Raw genomic sequence first — 13,741 nt, forward strand, 5'->3', positions numbered from 1 at the left:
GTGAACCTCTCCATGACCCTTGGGCGTATGCAGCGACAGCAGATCCAGGAGCTGTGCACTAGCTACGCGCCAACGTTCTCAGCCACCCCAGGACTGACTGAACGGGCATACCACTCCATTGACACAGGTAATGCTCACCCAATTAGGGTCCAACCTTACCGGGTGTCTCCTCAAGCTAAAACTGCTATAGAACGGGAGATCCAGGATATGTTACAGATGGGTGTAATCCGCCCCTCTGAAAGTGCATGGGCATCTCCAGTGGTTCTAGTTCCCAAACCAGATGGGGAAATACGTTTTTGCGTGGACTACCGTAAGCTAAATGCTGTAACTCGCCCAGACAACTATCCCATGCCACGCACAGATGAACTATTAGAGAAACTGGGAAGGGCCCAGTTCATCTCTACCTTGGACTTAACCAAGGGGTACTGGCAGGTACCGCTAGATGAATCTGCCAAGGAAAGGTCAGCCTTCATCACACATCTTGGGCTGTATGAATTTAATGTACTCCCTTTCGGGCTGCGAAATGCACCCGCCACTTTCCAAAGACTTGTAGATGGTCTCCTAGCGGGATTAGGAGAATATGCAGTCGCCTACCTTGACGACGTGGCCATATTTTCGGATTCCTGGGCAGACCACCTGGAACATCTACAAAAAGTCCTTGAGCGCATAAGGGAGGCAGGACTAACTGTTAAGGCTAAGAAGTGTCAAATAGGCCTAAACAGAGTGACTTACCTTGGACACCAGGTGGGTCAAGGAACTATCAGCCCCCTACAGGCCAAAGTGGATGCTATCCAAAAGTGGCCTGTCCCAAAGTCAAAGAAACAGGTTCAATCCTTCTTAGGCTTGGCCGGTTATTACAGACGATTTGTACCGCACTACAGCCAAATCGCTGCCCCACTGACAGACCTAACCAAAAAGAAACAGCCAAATGCTGTTCAGTGGACCGGAAAGTGTCAGAAGGCCTTTAACAAGCTTAAAGCGACACTCATGTCTGACCCTGTACTAAGGGCCCCAGACTTTGACAAACCGTTCCTAGTAACCACAGATGCATCCGAGCGTGGTGTGGGAGCAGTTTTAATGCAGAAAGGACCTGATCAAGAATTCCACCCTGTAGTGTTTCTCAGCAAAAAACTGTCTGAGAGGGAAAGCAACTGGTCAGTCACTGAAAAAGAATGTTATGCCATTGTCTACGCTCTGGAAAAGCTACGCCCATATGTTTGGGGACGGCGTTTCCACCTGCAAACCGACCATGCTGCACTAAAGTGGCTTCACACCGTCAAAGAAACTAACAAAAAACTTCTTCGGTGGAGTTTAGCTCTCCAAGATTTTGATTTCGACATCCAACACATCTCAGGAGCTTCTAACAAAGTGGCTGATGCACTCTCCCGTGAAAGTTTCCCAGAATCAACTGGTTAAAATCGTCCTTGAGATGTGGAAAATATTGTTAGTCTTTATGTACTTGGTAGTATATTTAGAGATGCATGTGTCTTATTAACTCTGTTTTCCTAGAGCTCCAGGAAGAAATCCCAGCCAGTGTTTCACCCTAGCTGAGATTTGGGGGGCGTGTCATAAATATAAAGGGAAGGGTAAACCCCTTTGAAATCCCTCCTGGCCAGGGGAAAGCTCCTCTCACCTGTAAAGGGTTAAGAAGCTAAAGGTAACCTCGCTGGCACCTGACCAAAATGACCAATGAGGAGACAAGATACTTTCAAAAGCTGGGAGGAGGGAGAGAAACAAAGGGTCTGTGTCTGTCTGTAGTCGTCTTGGCCGGGGACAGAACAGGAATGGAGTCTTAGAACTTTTAGTAAGTAATCTAGCTAGGTATGTGTTAGATTATGATTTCTTTAAATGGCTGAGAAAAGAATTGTGCTGAATAGAATAACTATTTCTGTCTGTGTATCTTTTTTGTAACTTAAGGTTTTGCCTAGAGGGGTTCTCTATGTTTTTGAATCTAATTACCCTGTAAGATATATACCATCCTGATTTTACAGGGGGGATTTCTTTATTTCTATTTACTTCTATTTTTTATTAAAAGTCTTCTTGTAAAACACTGAATGCTTTTTCATTGTTCTCAGATCCAAGGGTTTGGGTTTGTGGTCACCTATGTAAATTGGTGAGGCTTTTTATCCAACATTTCCCAGGAAAGGGGGGGTGCAAGTGTTGGGAGGATTGTTCATTGTTCTTAAGATCCAAGGGTCTGGGTCTGTAGTCACCTAGACAAATTGGTGAGGCTTTTTACCAAACCTTGTCCAGGAAGTGGGGTGCAAGGTTTTGGGAAGTATTTTGGGGGGAAGGACGCGTCCAAACAGCTCTTCCCCAGTAACCAGTATTAGTTTGGTGGTGGTAGCGGCCAGTCTAAGGATAACGGGGGTAATATTTTGTACCTTGGGGAAGTTTTGACCTAAGCTGGTAAAGATAAGCTTAGGAGGTTTTTCATGCAGGTCCCCACATCTGTACCCTAGAGTTCAGAGTGGGGGAGGAACCTTGACATATGTCCATGCTGATGACGGGTTGTGCCTGATAATAATCCAAAGCAGTGCAGACCAATGCATGTTCATTTTCATTATCTGAGTCAGATGCCCCTATTAGAAGGTTGATTTTCTTTTCTGGTGGTTCGGGTTCTGTAGTTTCCACATCAGAGTGCTGCTCTTTTAAGACTTCTGAAAGCATGCGCCACACCTCGTTCCTCTCAAATTTTGAAAGGTACTTCAGATTCTTAAACCTTGGGTCGAGTGCTGTAGCTATCTTTAGAAATCTCACATTGGTACCTTCTTTGCATTTTGATAAATCTGCAGTGAAAGTGTTCTTAAAATGAACATGTGCTGGGTGATCATCTGAGACTGCCATAATATGAAATATATGGCAGAAGGTAGGTAAAACACAGAGCAGTAGACATACAATTCTCCCCCAAGGAGTTCAGTTACGAATTTAATTAAAGCATTATTTTTTTAACAAGCATCATCAACATGGAAGCATGTCATCTGGAATGGTGGCCAAAGCAAGAAGGGACATACAAATGTTTAGCATATCGAGCACCTAAATACCTTGCAATGCCGGCTACAAAAGTGCCATGCAAATGCCTGTTCTCACTTTCAGTTGACATTATAAATAAGAAGAGGGCAGCATTATCTCCTGTAAATGTAAACAAACTTGTTTGTCTTAGCAATTGGCTGAACAAGAAGTAGGTCTGAGTGGACCTGTAGGCTCTGAAGTTTTACATTGCTTTATTTTTGAGTGCAGTTATATAACAAAAAAACCTTATATTTGTAAGTTGCACTTACACAATAAAGAGATTGCATTACAGTATTTGTGTGAGGTGAATTGAAAAATACTATGATTAATCGTGATTAATTTTTTTAAGTTAACTGCATGAGTTAACTGCAATTAATTAACAGTCCTACTCACAATCACACGTTTTGCTGCAGAGAAAGGCGCTTGCATCCCTTGGTATCTCTCCCAACTTCTAAATACCTGAAAATTGTTTTTAAAACCAGAATTTGTACTAGGATCACTGCTGGGCCCTACCTCCCTCCTTCGTATTAGCACGGCCTACTCTTTGCTTTTATAGTTTTTAGTATAAGGGTGTGTCTACATTGCAGCTGGGAGCTTGCTTCCCTGTGCAAGAAGACAGACACATGCCAGCTCTGCTTGCACTAGCATGTTCAAAATAACAAGGTAGATGGAGGTAGCACCAGTGGCTCACACTAGCCACCCAAGTGCATACCCAGGGGGCCTGGACAGGTTTCTATCTGCTCTCAGCTACAGAATAGATGTACACATAGAATGCAACTAGTACACTGGTCTTTGTATCATGTTTTTAGAATATATTTAGCATGCATCCCAGCAACCTATTGTAATTCAAGAAACTCCTCATAAAGATCATATTAATATTGAAGGCTCTGTGAAGTGATATTTCTGTCTGTTAGGATTTTCTATTGAGATCATTACTGTGGTATCTGAGAGCTTCTGATATACTTTTTTGCACTTACTAATGTATAACATTGTTGCTTTGAGTCACCTGTTTTAGTCTCTTCCTTACTATAAGAGGCTCACCTTGATATATCGTTTATTCATTCATTCATTCATATTCTTCTCTCTCACCTCCTCCTTTCCCCATCACTTTGGTTATGGTGGGAAAGCTTTTTCAAAGAGCTATTTCCTTTATACATTTTCAAATAATGAATTTTGCCTAACTGGAACTCTTCTCAATATAAAAATTCTATTACTCTCCAGTGCACAGTGGTAAAGAATACTGTACAGGTTCATAAACGTGAGAGATGTAGCAATGTGGTTTCACATTTATGCCATGCTGTTAAGTGTACAACCTAAAAAAATATTGTTTTAATCCCTGCAGGAATACACTGCTTTATGTAGAACTACCACTATGGATTGATGTTTATTTTATACCATAATTAAATATTATTTTATATATGGGACATGACAGTTATGTTTCTGTGATTTACAAATTCCATTTTATATGAAACAAGACAGCTGTATTTTTTCCAAGTTGTATTCTCCTTCAATTATCAGAGGGGTAGTAGCCGTGTTAGTCTGTATCCACAAAAACAATGAGGAATCCGGTAGAACCTTGAAGACTAACAGATTTATTGGGGTATAAGCTTTCACGGGTAAAAAATCCACTTCTTCAAAAGCAATTTTCCCTCTCTTGGTATTGACACTGCCTCATCAATTATTGGGAGTTGACCACATCCACCCTGACTGAATTGGCCTTCAACATTGGTTCTCCACTTGTAAGGTAACTCCCTTCTCTTCATGTGCCAATATATATATTTATGCCTGTATCTGTAATTTTCACCTCATGCATCTGAAGAAGTGGCTTTTTACCCACGAAAGCTTAAGCCCAAAGAAATCTGTTTGTCTTTAAGGTGCCACCAGACTCCTCATTCTCTTTCAATGTTAGTGCTATTTTCTGTGCACCGTACCTTGGTTTTCTTCCACTCATGAGAAGGCTATACATCAGCACATTCTGTTTGGCATTCATTCATCGGTTTACACCTTTTCGTGGGAAATCCACTTCAATTTATAATGTTAAATTAGTGTGCAACTCACCACATATCAGCTGGTTTTCCTTCAGGGTATGAAATGCCAGTCCTCGTAAAGTACTGGGGTAAGCACAAACTGTTTCTTCTGCTATTCGAACTGAAGCATTTCTAGCCCACTGCAAAACCCATTTTAGATTACAGTCACAGATGAGCGAATCAGTGTTGAAATGTCTAGGAAAATAAAAAAGTAACACTGAAGGACCAAAATGCACTTTTGCAAAATAAATTAATGTATACAGCACAAAATTAGACTGATGCATCTAAACATAAAGATAGGCATCACATGACAAATAATATACATTTTCCTCACTCATATGGATTCCAAGATACTATGCCCAATTCTACTCTTAGGTACAATGCACCATCCTTTGACTTCAATGAGAATTTGGCCCACCATATTCCATATGCACGTAATTACAGTGACACTATTTGTCCACTACACTCGTTAATTTTGCATCAGTGTGTGCACTCAAAGCTAAAACCTGTATGACCCTACTAAGCAAAATGATCCTAAGCTATTACTTTGTCTATTAAAAGTTCCCCTTAGAGTATGTCTACCTTGCAATGAAAGACTCATGGCATGGCTAGGCTATGGCTTGCCTTGTGGCAGCTGATTCAGGCTCACTGGGCTAGGGCTGCAAGGCTAAAAATTTCAGTGTAGATGTTTGGACATAGACTGGAGCCTAAGCTCTGAAGCCCTGCTGGGAAAAAGGGGGAAATGGGGGCAGGTCTCAGAGCCCAGGCTCCAGCCCGAGCCTGAATGACTACACTGCCATGTTTAACCCTGCAGCCCAAGCCTTGTGCTGTGGGTTTTTTATTGCAGTGTAGATTACCCTCAGTCTCTAACACCATGCAAACAATATTTACCCATTTAAAAAACCCTCTAATGTGTGTATTTAATACATTCAGTAATTAATTATTGGAAATTTTCAAATGAAAATTATTTGGTATTAATTTGTTTTTCCTCTTTTTTCCCTGTTTCCATAAAAAACAAAGGAAAATTATTGCAAAAGGCAGTACATTTTAAGTAATTAGAAACTGACAAAAGCAAGCCCATTCAAATTAATACTGCAGTTCTGCCACACTGGTTCTGAGAAGTTCTCAAATTAGGGTAAATGGGGAAAAAGAAACACTATATAGTCTATGGTATTAACAGAAGGACTTAATATGTAGTTTCAGCCTTGATTATTAAACCTCTGTGCTTTTGACATGTAAAACTAGAGAACACCAAGATATCTTAGCTACAATATAGTACACATATATGACAACAATAGATTTGTATGATATCCAAAATAGAATTTTACATAATGAAGCCATACTTACAAGGCTTTCAGAGCTAATAGCTCAGAAAAAAGTCCAGTCATGAGACTTGAAAAAATATTCCCTGACAAATTCCTAGAAAAGAAGCAACATACAGTTACTATAACAAATAAAAGATACAAACCAGTTGTTAATGTATATGGCAGAATTTTTGCTGCTGTTAAAAAAATAAAATAGGTTAGAACTTTGCTGCTTTGTTCCATGGGAAGAATAAATAAGATATACTTTCTTAAGGTTACATATCCTTTTTTGATGAAAGACTATATATAAACATGTATAAAGCAAATCACACACCGATTTTCATCTTCCTTTCACAGCAGACACATTTCTATGATGCAATATCTTCTAATAAACAGATATTCATAGCTGTTATAGATCCAGTAATATTTTCCGTGTTTAAATTTGAAGTTACGATACAGTGATATAAACAGTTAGACCTATGTTAGAGCTATGTTGTGCTCTTTTAAATCTATGTAACATGATACTTCACGGTAATCCAGACCAAATAAATTGATTAATTTAATATTGAGAAGCGTTTAGAGAACATACTGAATATGTTTTATGTGTAAAATGAGACTAACTATAAAGCAAGTTAGTTTCATATTCTAAGGTTACATTTCATTATATTTTCATATTAAACTTCTTGGAAATGTAAACTTTTTCTATAAACTACAAAAAGATCCAGTGTCATGGGGTCAGTCAAGAAATGTCTGTTGTAAGAGGATTTGTCCATGAATTTGCTTTGAAAATTTATTACTGTCTTTAAGGAACAAGTCTGAACATCTCAGTTCTAAATAGCTCTAATTGTCTTTGGTAATTGATTCCTGATTGGTTTTTAACTTCATGACTACAAATATATTAATTTCCTTTTGCATAGTCTAATGGTATTGTTGTGCTCAATACATGTTAACATCAATGGCAAATGCCTAAATGTCAAGTCATATTCTCCATTGCTATACCAGTTAAATAAAAATTGGTGTAGCATCTAAGATTAAAGTTTCCTTTCAGATAAAGCACATATTTCTGGATTGCTGACAAATGTTCTTTTCTATCTATGCAAATAAGTAAATGCCTGAAGCCTTCTGAATTTACATGACTACATTTAAGATGGCTGCAAAATTTCATGTCTTAGAGGACTGTTCAGCAGGAAATGTGTTGTCACCAAGAAAATAAGTTGTATCGAAAAATAAAGATGCAAGCCTTTTTGACAGAAAATTGATTTTTTACTGATTTATATTTCTTGTTCTGTCTACAAAGTAAAGAACTCAAACTATACTGAAGGTAAGAATTAAGTTTAAAAGTACTGTTTAACAAATGAAGCCTCTGGAAAGCTGTAAATGATCTGATTTAAAAAAAAAAATCTTTGCAGGGACTCCATTATGTACAGGAACATGTGCCCTGATGAGTTCCTGCCAGAAAGATGAGGAAGTATCACAGGTCAAAAACGTTTATGGAATTCTTTTACGAAAATCATTTATTCTTGAAAGATAATATTACTTTTATGGTGTTTATTCAAGAAAACTGTACTGTGCATGATGCCCAATGACAAATATGCAGCGTGGATGATAATGTATGAAGCCATGAAGATAACTGAATAAATGTTGTAAAGATAGGAGATGCTAAAACCCATTTCCATCCTACTAGAAATGCTGGTGCAAGTTTGTGAAGTGCTGAGTACCTTGCATCTCTCATAGTGTAGCAGGAACTGCACCCTATTTAAGGCTCTATTACAGAACTCAGTTTAAACAAGAACTTTACATCTTTATTTAGTAATAATCTCATCAAAATGGCAAAACCCAAATCACAGAATATAAACTTTGAGTACAATGAATTTTATCATGCTTTGACGAAAAATAAATTTATACAGAAAAAATAAATTGATATTTTATTTGCACTCTAAAGCAAACCTTTAACAGTGACCTCATCAATGTTAAGGCAAAAGAACTTCCCAAGTGCGTGGAACATGTGAGTCAGGTGTGCTGTTCTTTTGAGACACTTGATCTGAAAGGAGTGTGACAGGGTCGGGCCAGATGGCTACAGGAGAGTAATAGAAGGCAGATATATTAGCCCCAGATTAAGTAGGTCCCTTTTCCCTGGGTAAGGTAACAGGGAAGGTTCCAGAACAATCAGGAACCTTCTGGAGACAATTAAGACAGGCTGATTAGAATACCTGCAGCCAATCAAGAAGCTGCTAGAATCAATTAAGGAAGGCTAATCAGGGCACCTGGGTTTTAAAAAGGAGCTCACTTCAGTTTGTGGTGTGCGTGTGAGGAGCTGGGAGCAAGAGGCACTAGGAGCTGAGAGTGAGAACGCGGACTGTTGGAGGACTGAGGTGTACAAGCATCATCAGACACCAGGAGGAAGGGCCTGTGGTGAGGATAAAGAAGGTGTTTGGAGGAGGCCATGGGGAGGTAGCCCAGGGAGTTGTAGCTGTCACACAGCTGTTCCAGGAGGCACTCTAGACAGCTGCATTCCACAGGGCCCTGGGCTGGAACCCGGAGTAGAGGGTGGGCCCGGGTTCCCCCCAAATCCTCCCAACTCCTGGTCAGACACAGAAGAAGTCAACCTGGACTGTGGGTTCAGAAAAACGGCCAATCTGAGGGCTGCTGTGAAGCTCCAAGGCGAGCAAATGCGCCAATAAGCGCAAGACCCACCAAGGTAGAGCAGGAGCTTTGTCACAGGAGATGAGGTCACTGTTAAGGTTTTGTGTCACCCTCCAAGTTTGATAAAACTGCAGTACGTATTGCTTTTAGGGATCTGCTGGAAATGGAAGTAAAAGCCTGATGGGGTGTTGGAGTACATTACTGACTCTAGGAAATATGGAGATATAAAGAAATGCACTAGACTTTCCCCATAAATTCTTATGTCTATGCTTTTAGCATACCATAGTGTAGATGGAGCATGCTCTGTGCAATTTTAACTCTCATTAAATATAGTTTTTGTTTGCTGATATCAATGGGAGTTGAGGGCACTCAGCATCATAGAGACCCCAATTATGCAGATGTCTAACTCTAAAATCAGTGAGACCATTCATGTACTTACTGTTAGGCACATGCTTAAACACCTTGCTGAGGTGCTGAGGGTTTCTCAGCGTGAACTGGACTGATCAGGATTTGGCCTACACTATGGTAACCTAAATATTTCTGAATCACCTGCCATCAAGGGTTTTCTGTTTTTCTTATTTGCTGTAATAATGAAGGATGAGAATATTTTCTTCAGTGTTTTAATCAATGTTAAATGCTGCACAACTCTAACACCAACACATACAGACACAGAGGATAATGCTAATCTGTAGTCTTTTTTTCTTTCTTCTTCTAGTTGTATTTTCTCTTTCAAATGAGGGAGTGATCCCAGCATTTGACTGACAGGATGGTTTTTTGTGGTTATGGCAGAAGTGAAGTTTGAGGAGGGATTTAAGTGAAAATAGGGAGGACACAAGGGGCATTTGAATAGGGAGTGTGTTCCAGGCATAAGAACAGCACTGAAGAAAGTATAAAGATGAAAGTGATGAACAGATAAAGGGAGAGGCAAGGAGAGATTAATTAAATGTGGGAAGAGATTGAGGGGGTGGGGGATAAAAATGAGAGGAGAGGTGTAAGCTGGGATAGGTTACAGTGGATAGTTTCTTGATACCACTACAGTAGTGCCAATTGGATTCCCTACATGTTACTTGTTTTGTACTTTATCTCTACAGTGTACATAGTGATTAGCTGCTTCAATGACATTAACAAAGTCACAAGAGAATTTATTATAAGATATTATCATAAAGATAACTAATGATGATTCAGAGTCACGATGAAATATAAATCAGATGTACTTTAATCAAATAATTGCAAGTAAACAGCAAGGTGTGCTTCATACTTTTAAAAAGAAGATTCAGAAGTAACTGTTTGTCAAAGCATGTTTCAGGCTGGAACATTTTATAGTCTGAGGTGCTAATTTATCCAGGTTCATCAAAATAGACTCTGATATATCATTAAAGTGATACCCATAATCTTCTGCTGCTCCTGATACTTAGTTCCAAGTAGAACAGGTGTTTAAATTATTAAGAGCCCCATTACACACCAGAAATCCATTTGCATACCTGGTTCCTGGAACATAGCATTGAAACATGACCCTTGAGAAGGCCAAAAGGAGATATGAAAGACTTGTTACATTCAATTATGTCACTTATAATCATGTTTAGAATATAAGAAGCTCACCAAATATAGGCATGGCCAAAGGATAAAATACAAGCCAGGAAAGCCAAGCCAATAGATTAGCGAGTCATAACAAAGCATCTTTTGAACTACCTGGATTGCAGTCAGCTACACCTGTCATATAACATGAATATATGCGCTAGGATCATTTTGGTACTCTTCCATTTTGGCAAATTCATCAGCTCCAAGTAAGTGTAAAACCTGGATCAATCTCAGGGAAAATAATCACACATCATTGACAGGCAGTGATAAATTTCTGAAATAGTGTGAAAACTTTGCATTTCAATGCTAACCAAAAGTTCAACTCCTATTCATTGCAAGGTATGAGACTTTTTTGGCACAAGCTTTGGGCAAAATCCTCCATCTCTATGGGTGCCATCAAGGGGGCTATGTTTTTAAGTGGATTCAGTGGTTGTACTTGAAACCCAATCTAGCTTAAATATGGCAGTTATCAATGAATTTATTAACTAAATCAAGTCTGTGGTTTGGCCAGATCTAAAATAATTGTGTACCCTTTCTGGTGCTGACGAGAATATACTGTACCATGGCCCTTGGCTTTCAGGGCCAGCAGACAAAATCCTGCCCAGGTCAATGAACATAAATATTCTTCTTACTCCTGTTTTGAAGACAATCTGCTCCAAACTGCCCTCTATCCGCCCTTTAATTAAACTAGTTAAAGACCTTTGCATTAGAGTTGGTACCTCTGACAGTTTTTTCAGGGCAGCCCAAGTTGTCCTCCCTAATTCAAGCAAAGGATTTAAATCCTTCCCCATGTTGCTGGGTATGGATATATACCCTACAGTACATGATGAAAAACCAATATGAAATGAAACCTAAAGCCAGTGGTGTCCCAAAACGTTCTGCAAATTAAATCAAAGGGTAACACATAACTCTTAAAAAACCTTGAATTATGTTAATCTAAATGAAACATATTCCAATTGCCTTTGTTTCACCCGATATTTATGCTTTTAAACACTGTAAGAAACCTAATCTCTGTAGTTAGCAGAAGATGACTAGAGATTTACCTCTCTTGCTCTTTCCAGTAGACTTATGGCTCTCTCTACTGGTTCTAATAATGGCCTACAAATGATTCCTTGTACTTTGTCATGCTAAGGTAGCAAGAGAGCTTAGAAGAGTTTCTACAGTAAGTAGGTTTCAGAGTAGCAGCCGTGTTAGTCTGTATCCGTAAAAAGAAAAGGAGTACTTGTGGCACCTTAGAGACTAACAAATTTATTAGAGCATAAGCTTTCGTGAGCTACAGCTCCAGCATTCAAAGAGTATGTATGTGATTTCCATTTTTTCAGTTACCTGGACCAGGCTTGATTGCTTTATCAGTGCCAGTTACTAGTTTAAGAACTTGTCACCTTCACATCACTTGCTCAGTGCTTTCAAAACTGTGTATATCAACACTATTGTTATGCCAAATAAATGTTTCTACACAGCTCTTCTACAATTTAGCTGTCTCATGCTCCTCAGTTGATTAGTAAACACATTTCCAATTATATCAATGGCAAATGCATTACTACCAGACAATTTTCTGTATTTCAAACAGGTGCTAAAGAATAGAGAGTCTGGAAAGTATTTGTTCATGAACCACCAAGAAAAACCTAGGGTGCTGCTATCCAGATTCAAAAGATGGAACTAGCATGGAATTAGGAGGCAGTGCACTTTTACCACCTTTTGGACAAGAGGAAAACTGAGGTCCTGACCATTTGTGATAATTAAAAAATACCCCGACACTTTTCACAAGAATAGGGTATTAACCCCAGTGTTCCTGGCTAAATTCCAACTTCATTCTACTTATGTAAATAGCCTTGGCAGTTTCAAATAGATCCGATATTCCTCACTTATACAATACTGCTTCATAATGCTAGAAATGGCCACAGTCTGCCTCAGAGGGTGGCTTCCTTTTCTTGGTGAGTGAGGAGAATTCTGTATATCCTATAAACCTGTGTTTACTCGAATCAGGCCCAAGGATCATACTCTCAAGCCCACTGAAATCAAAGAGTGCTAACTGGTGGATCCATTTATAGAATTTAAGAACTTTGGTTACGTTTGTTTGACAGGTACTATATAAGTGTAATACATAGTTTTGTGTTCAGAATACACTACATATTCACATAAGAACTAAGATTTAAGAATAAACTGCTGTCTTGATCAGCCAATAGGAAATAAGTAAACTTCCAAAGGTTCCTTCTGCTCATGAATAAACTTTTATCATCTGTTAGGTGCAATGACACACTCCCTTCAACTTCAGAATGCTTTAGTTCTACTACTCAATCAATAGCTTTTACAAGAAGAGATTTATTAAATGCACTACTTGTTCTGCATTTCAACATCCTTGTTGCACTAACATATCATTACATACAAACGCCAAGAAATTCAGGACTGAATGATCCACATGTACAGTGAAGCAATTATACAAGTTAAATTAATGGCAAATAGGATGCTGACTGCTTCCTTAAAATTGAGCTGCCTAAATTAATATTTCCAGAAGCAACCCAATTTGAAGTACCCTGGTTTTCTAAATCTCCCCTAATTTAATAGTCTGTGGACTACTTTTTCTCAGCTACCATTTTGAGTCTTCACTGTAATATGTTTTATTGCACATTTAAGATGATAAAATATTATGCCATCTGTACGGAATATAAACAGGTGATTTTTTTTACCATTATGAATACCAATATTTGGGATTATCATTAGCATGTTTGATCTGAGCTGAGTTTTCAAACTATGCAAAATGAAAGGCATCATATTTTATCTTCTGCCTCTTCTTGGTATGAAAGTTAAACTTTCAGTTGCATTCTTTGTAGAGTATACGCTTGATAGGTAACTTGGCTTATATCATAATTACATACAGAAAGTATGTTAGAAGAATGTAAGGCTGCAAAGTCAAGCCCTCAAAAGCAGAATACAATCTGAACGGGGCGGGGGGGGGAGGGGAGAAGGGAAAGAAAGGAGGGAAAAATAGTTCTACTCCTGTCATAAATATAAAGGGAAGGGTAACAACCTTCCATTATACAGTACTATAAAATCCTTCCTGGCCAGAGGCACAAAATCCTTTTACTTGTAAAGGGTTAAGAAGCTCAGGTAACCTGGCTGGCACCTGACCAAAAGGACCAATAAGGGGACAAGATACTTTCAAATCTGGGGCCGGGG

At 39.0% G+C, this 13,741-nt stretch overlaps 1 protein-coding gene across 1 annotated transcript in view; it reads right to left on the bottom strand.

Annotated features, from left to right (window-relative positions):
- The window catches only part of ADGRA1 (adhesion G protein-coupled receptor A1), a 475,442-nt gene that overhangs the window by 257,461 nt on the left and 204,240 nt on the right, over positions 1-13,741 (bottom strand). Inside the window, exons 5-6 of the mRNA XM_073353951.1 lie at positions 6,387-6,458; positions 5,071-5,234 (exon numbers count right to left, since the gene is read on the bottom strand). Coding sequence (XP_073210052.1) covers positions 5,071-5,234; positions 6,387-6,458 — 236 coding nt within the window. The remainder of the gene's footprint in view (positions 1-5,070; positions 5,235-6,386; positions 6,459-13,741) is intronic.

Source organism: Lepidochelys kempii, chromosome 7, assembly GCF_965140265.1.
Source record: "Lepidochelys kempii isolate rLepKem1 chromosome 7, rLepKem1.hap2, whole genome shotgun sequence".
Taxonomy (NCBI): Eukaryota; Metazoa; Chordata; order Testudines; family Cheloniidae; genus Lepidochelys; species Lepidochelys kempii.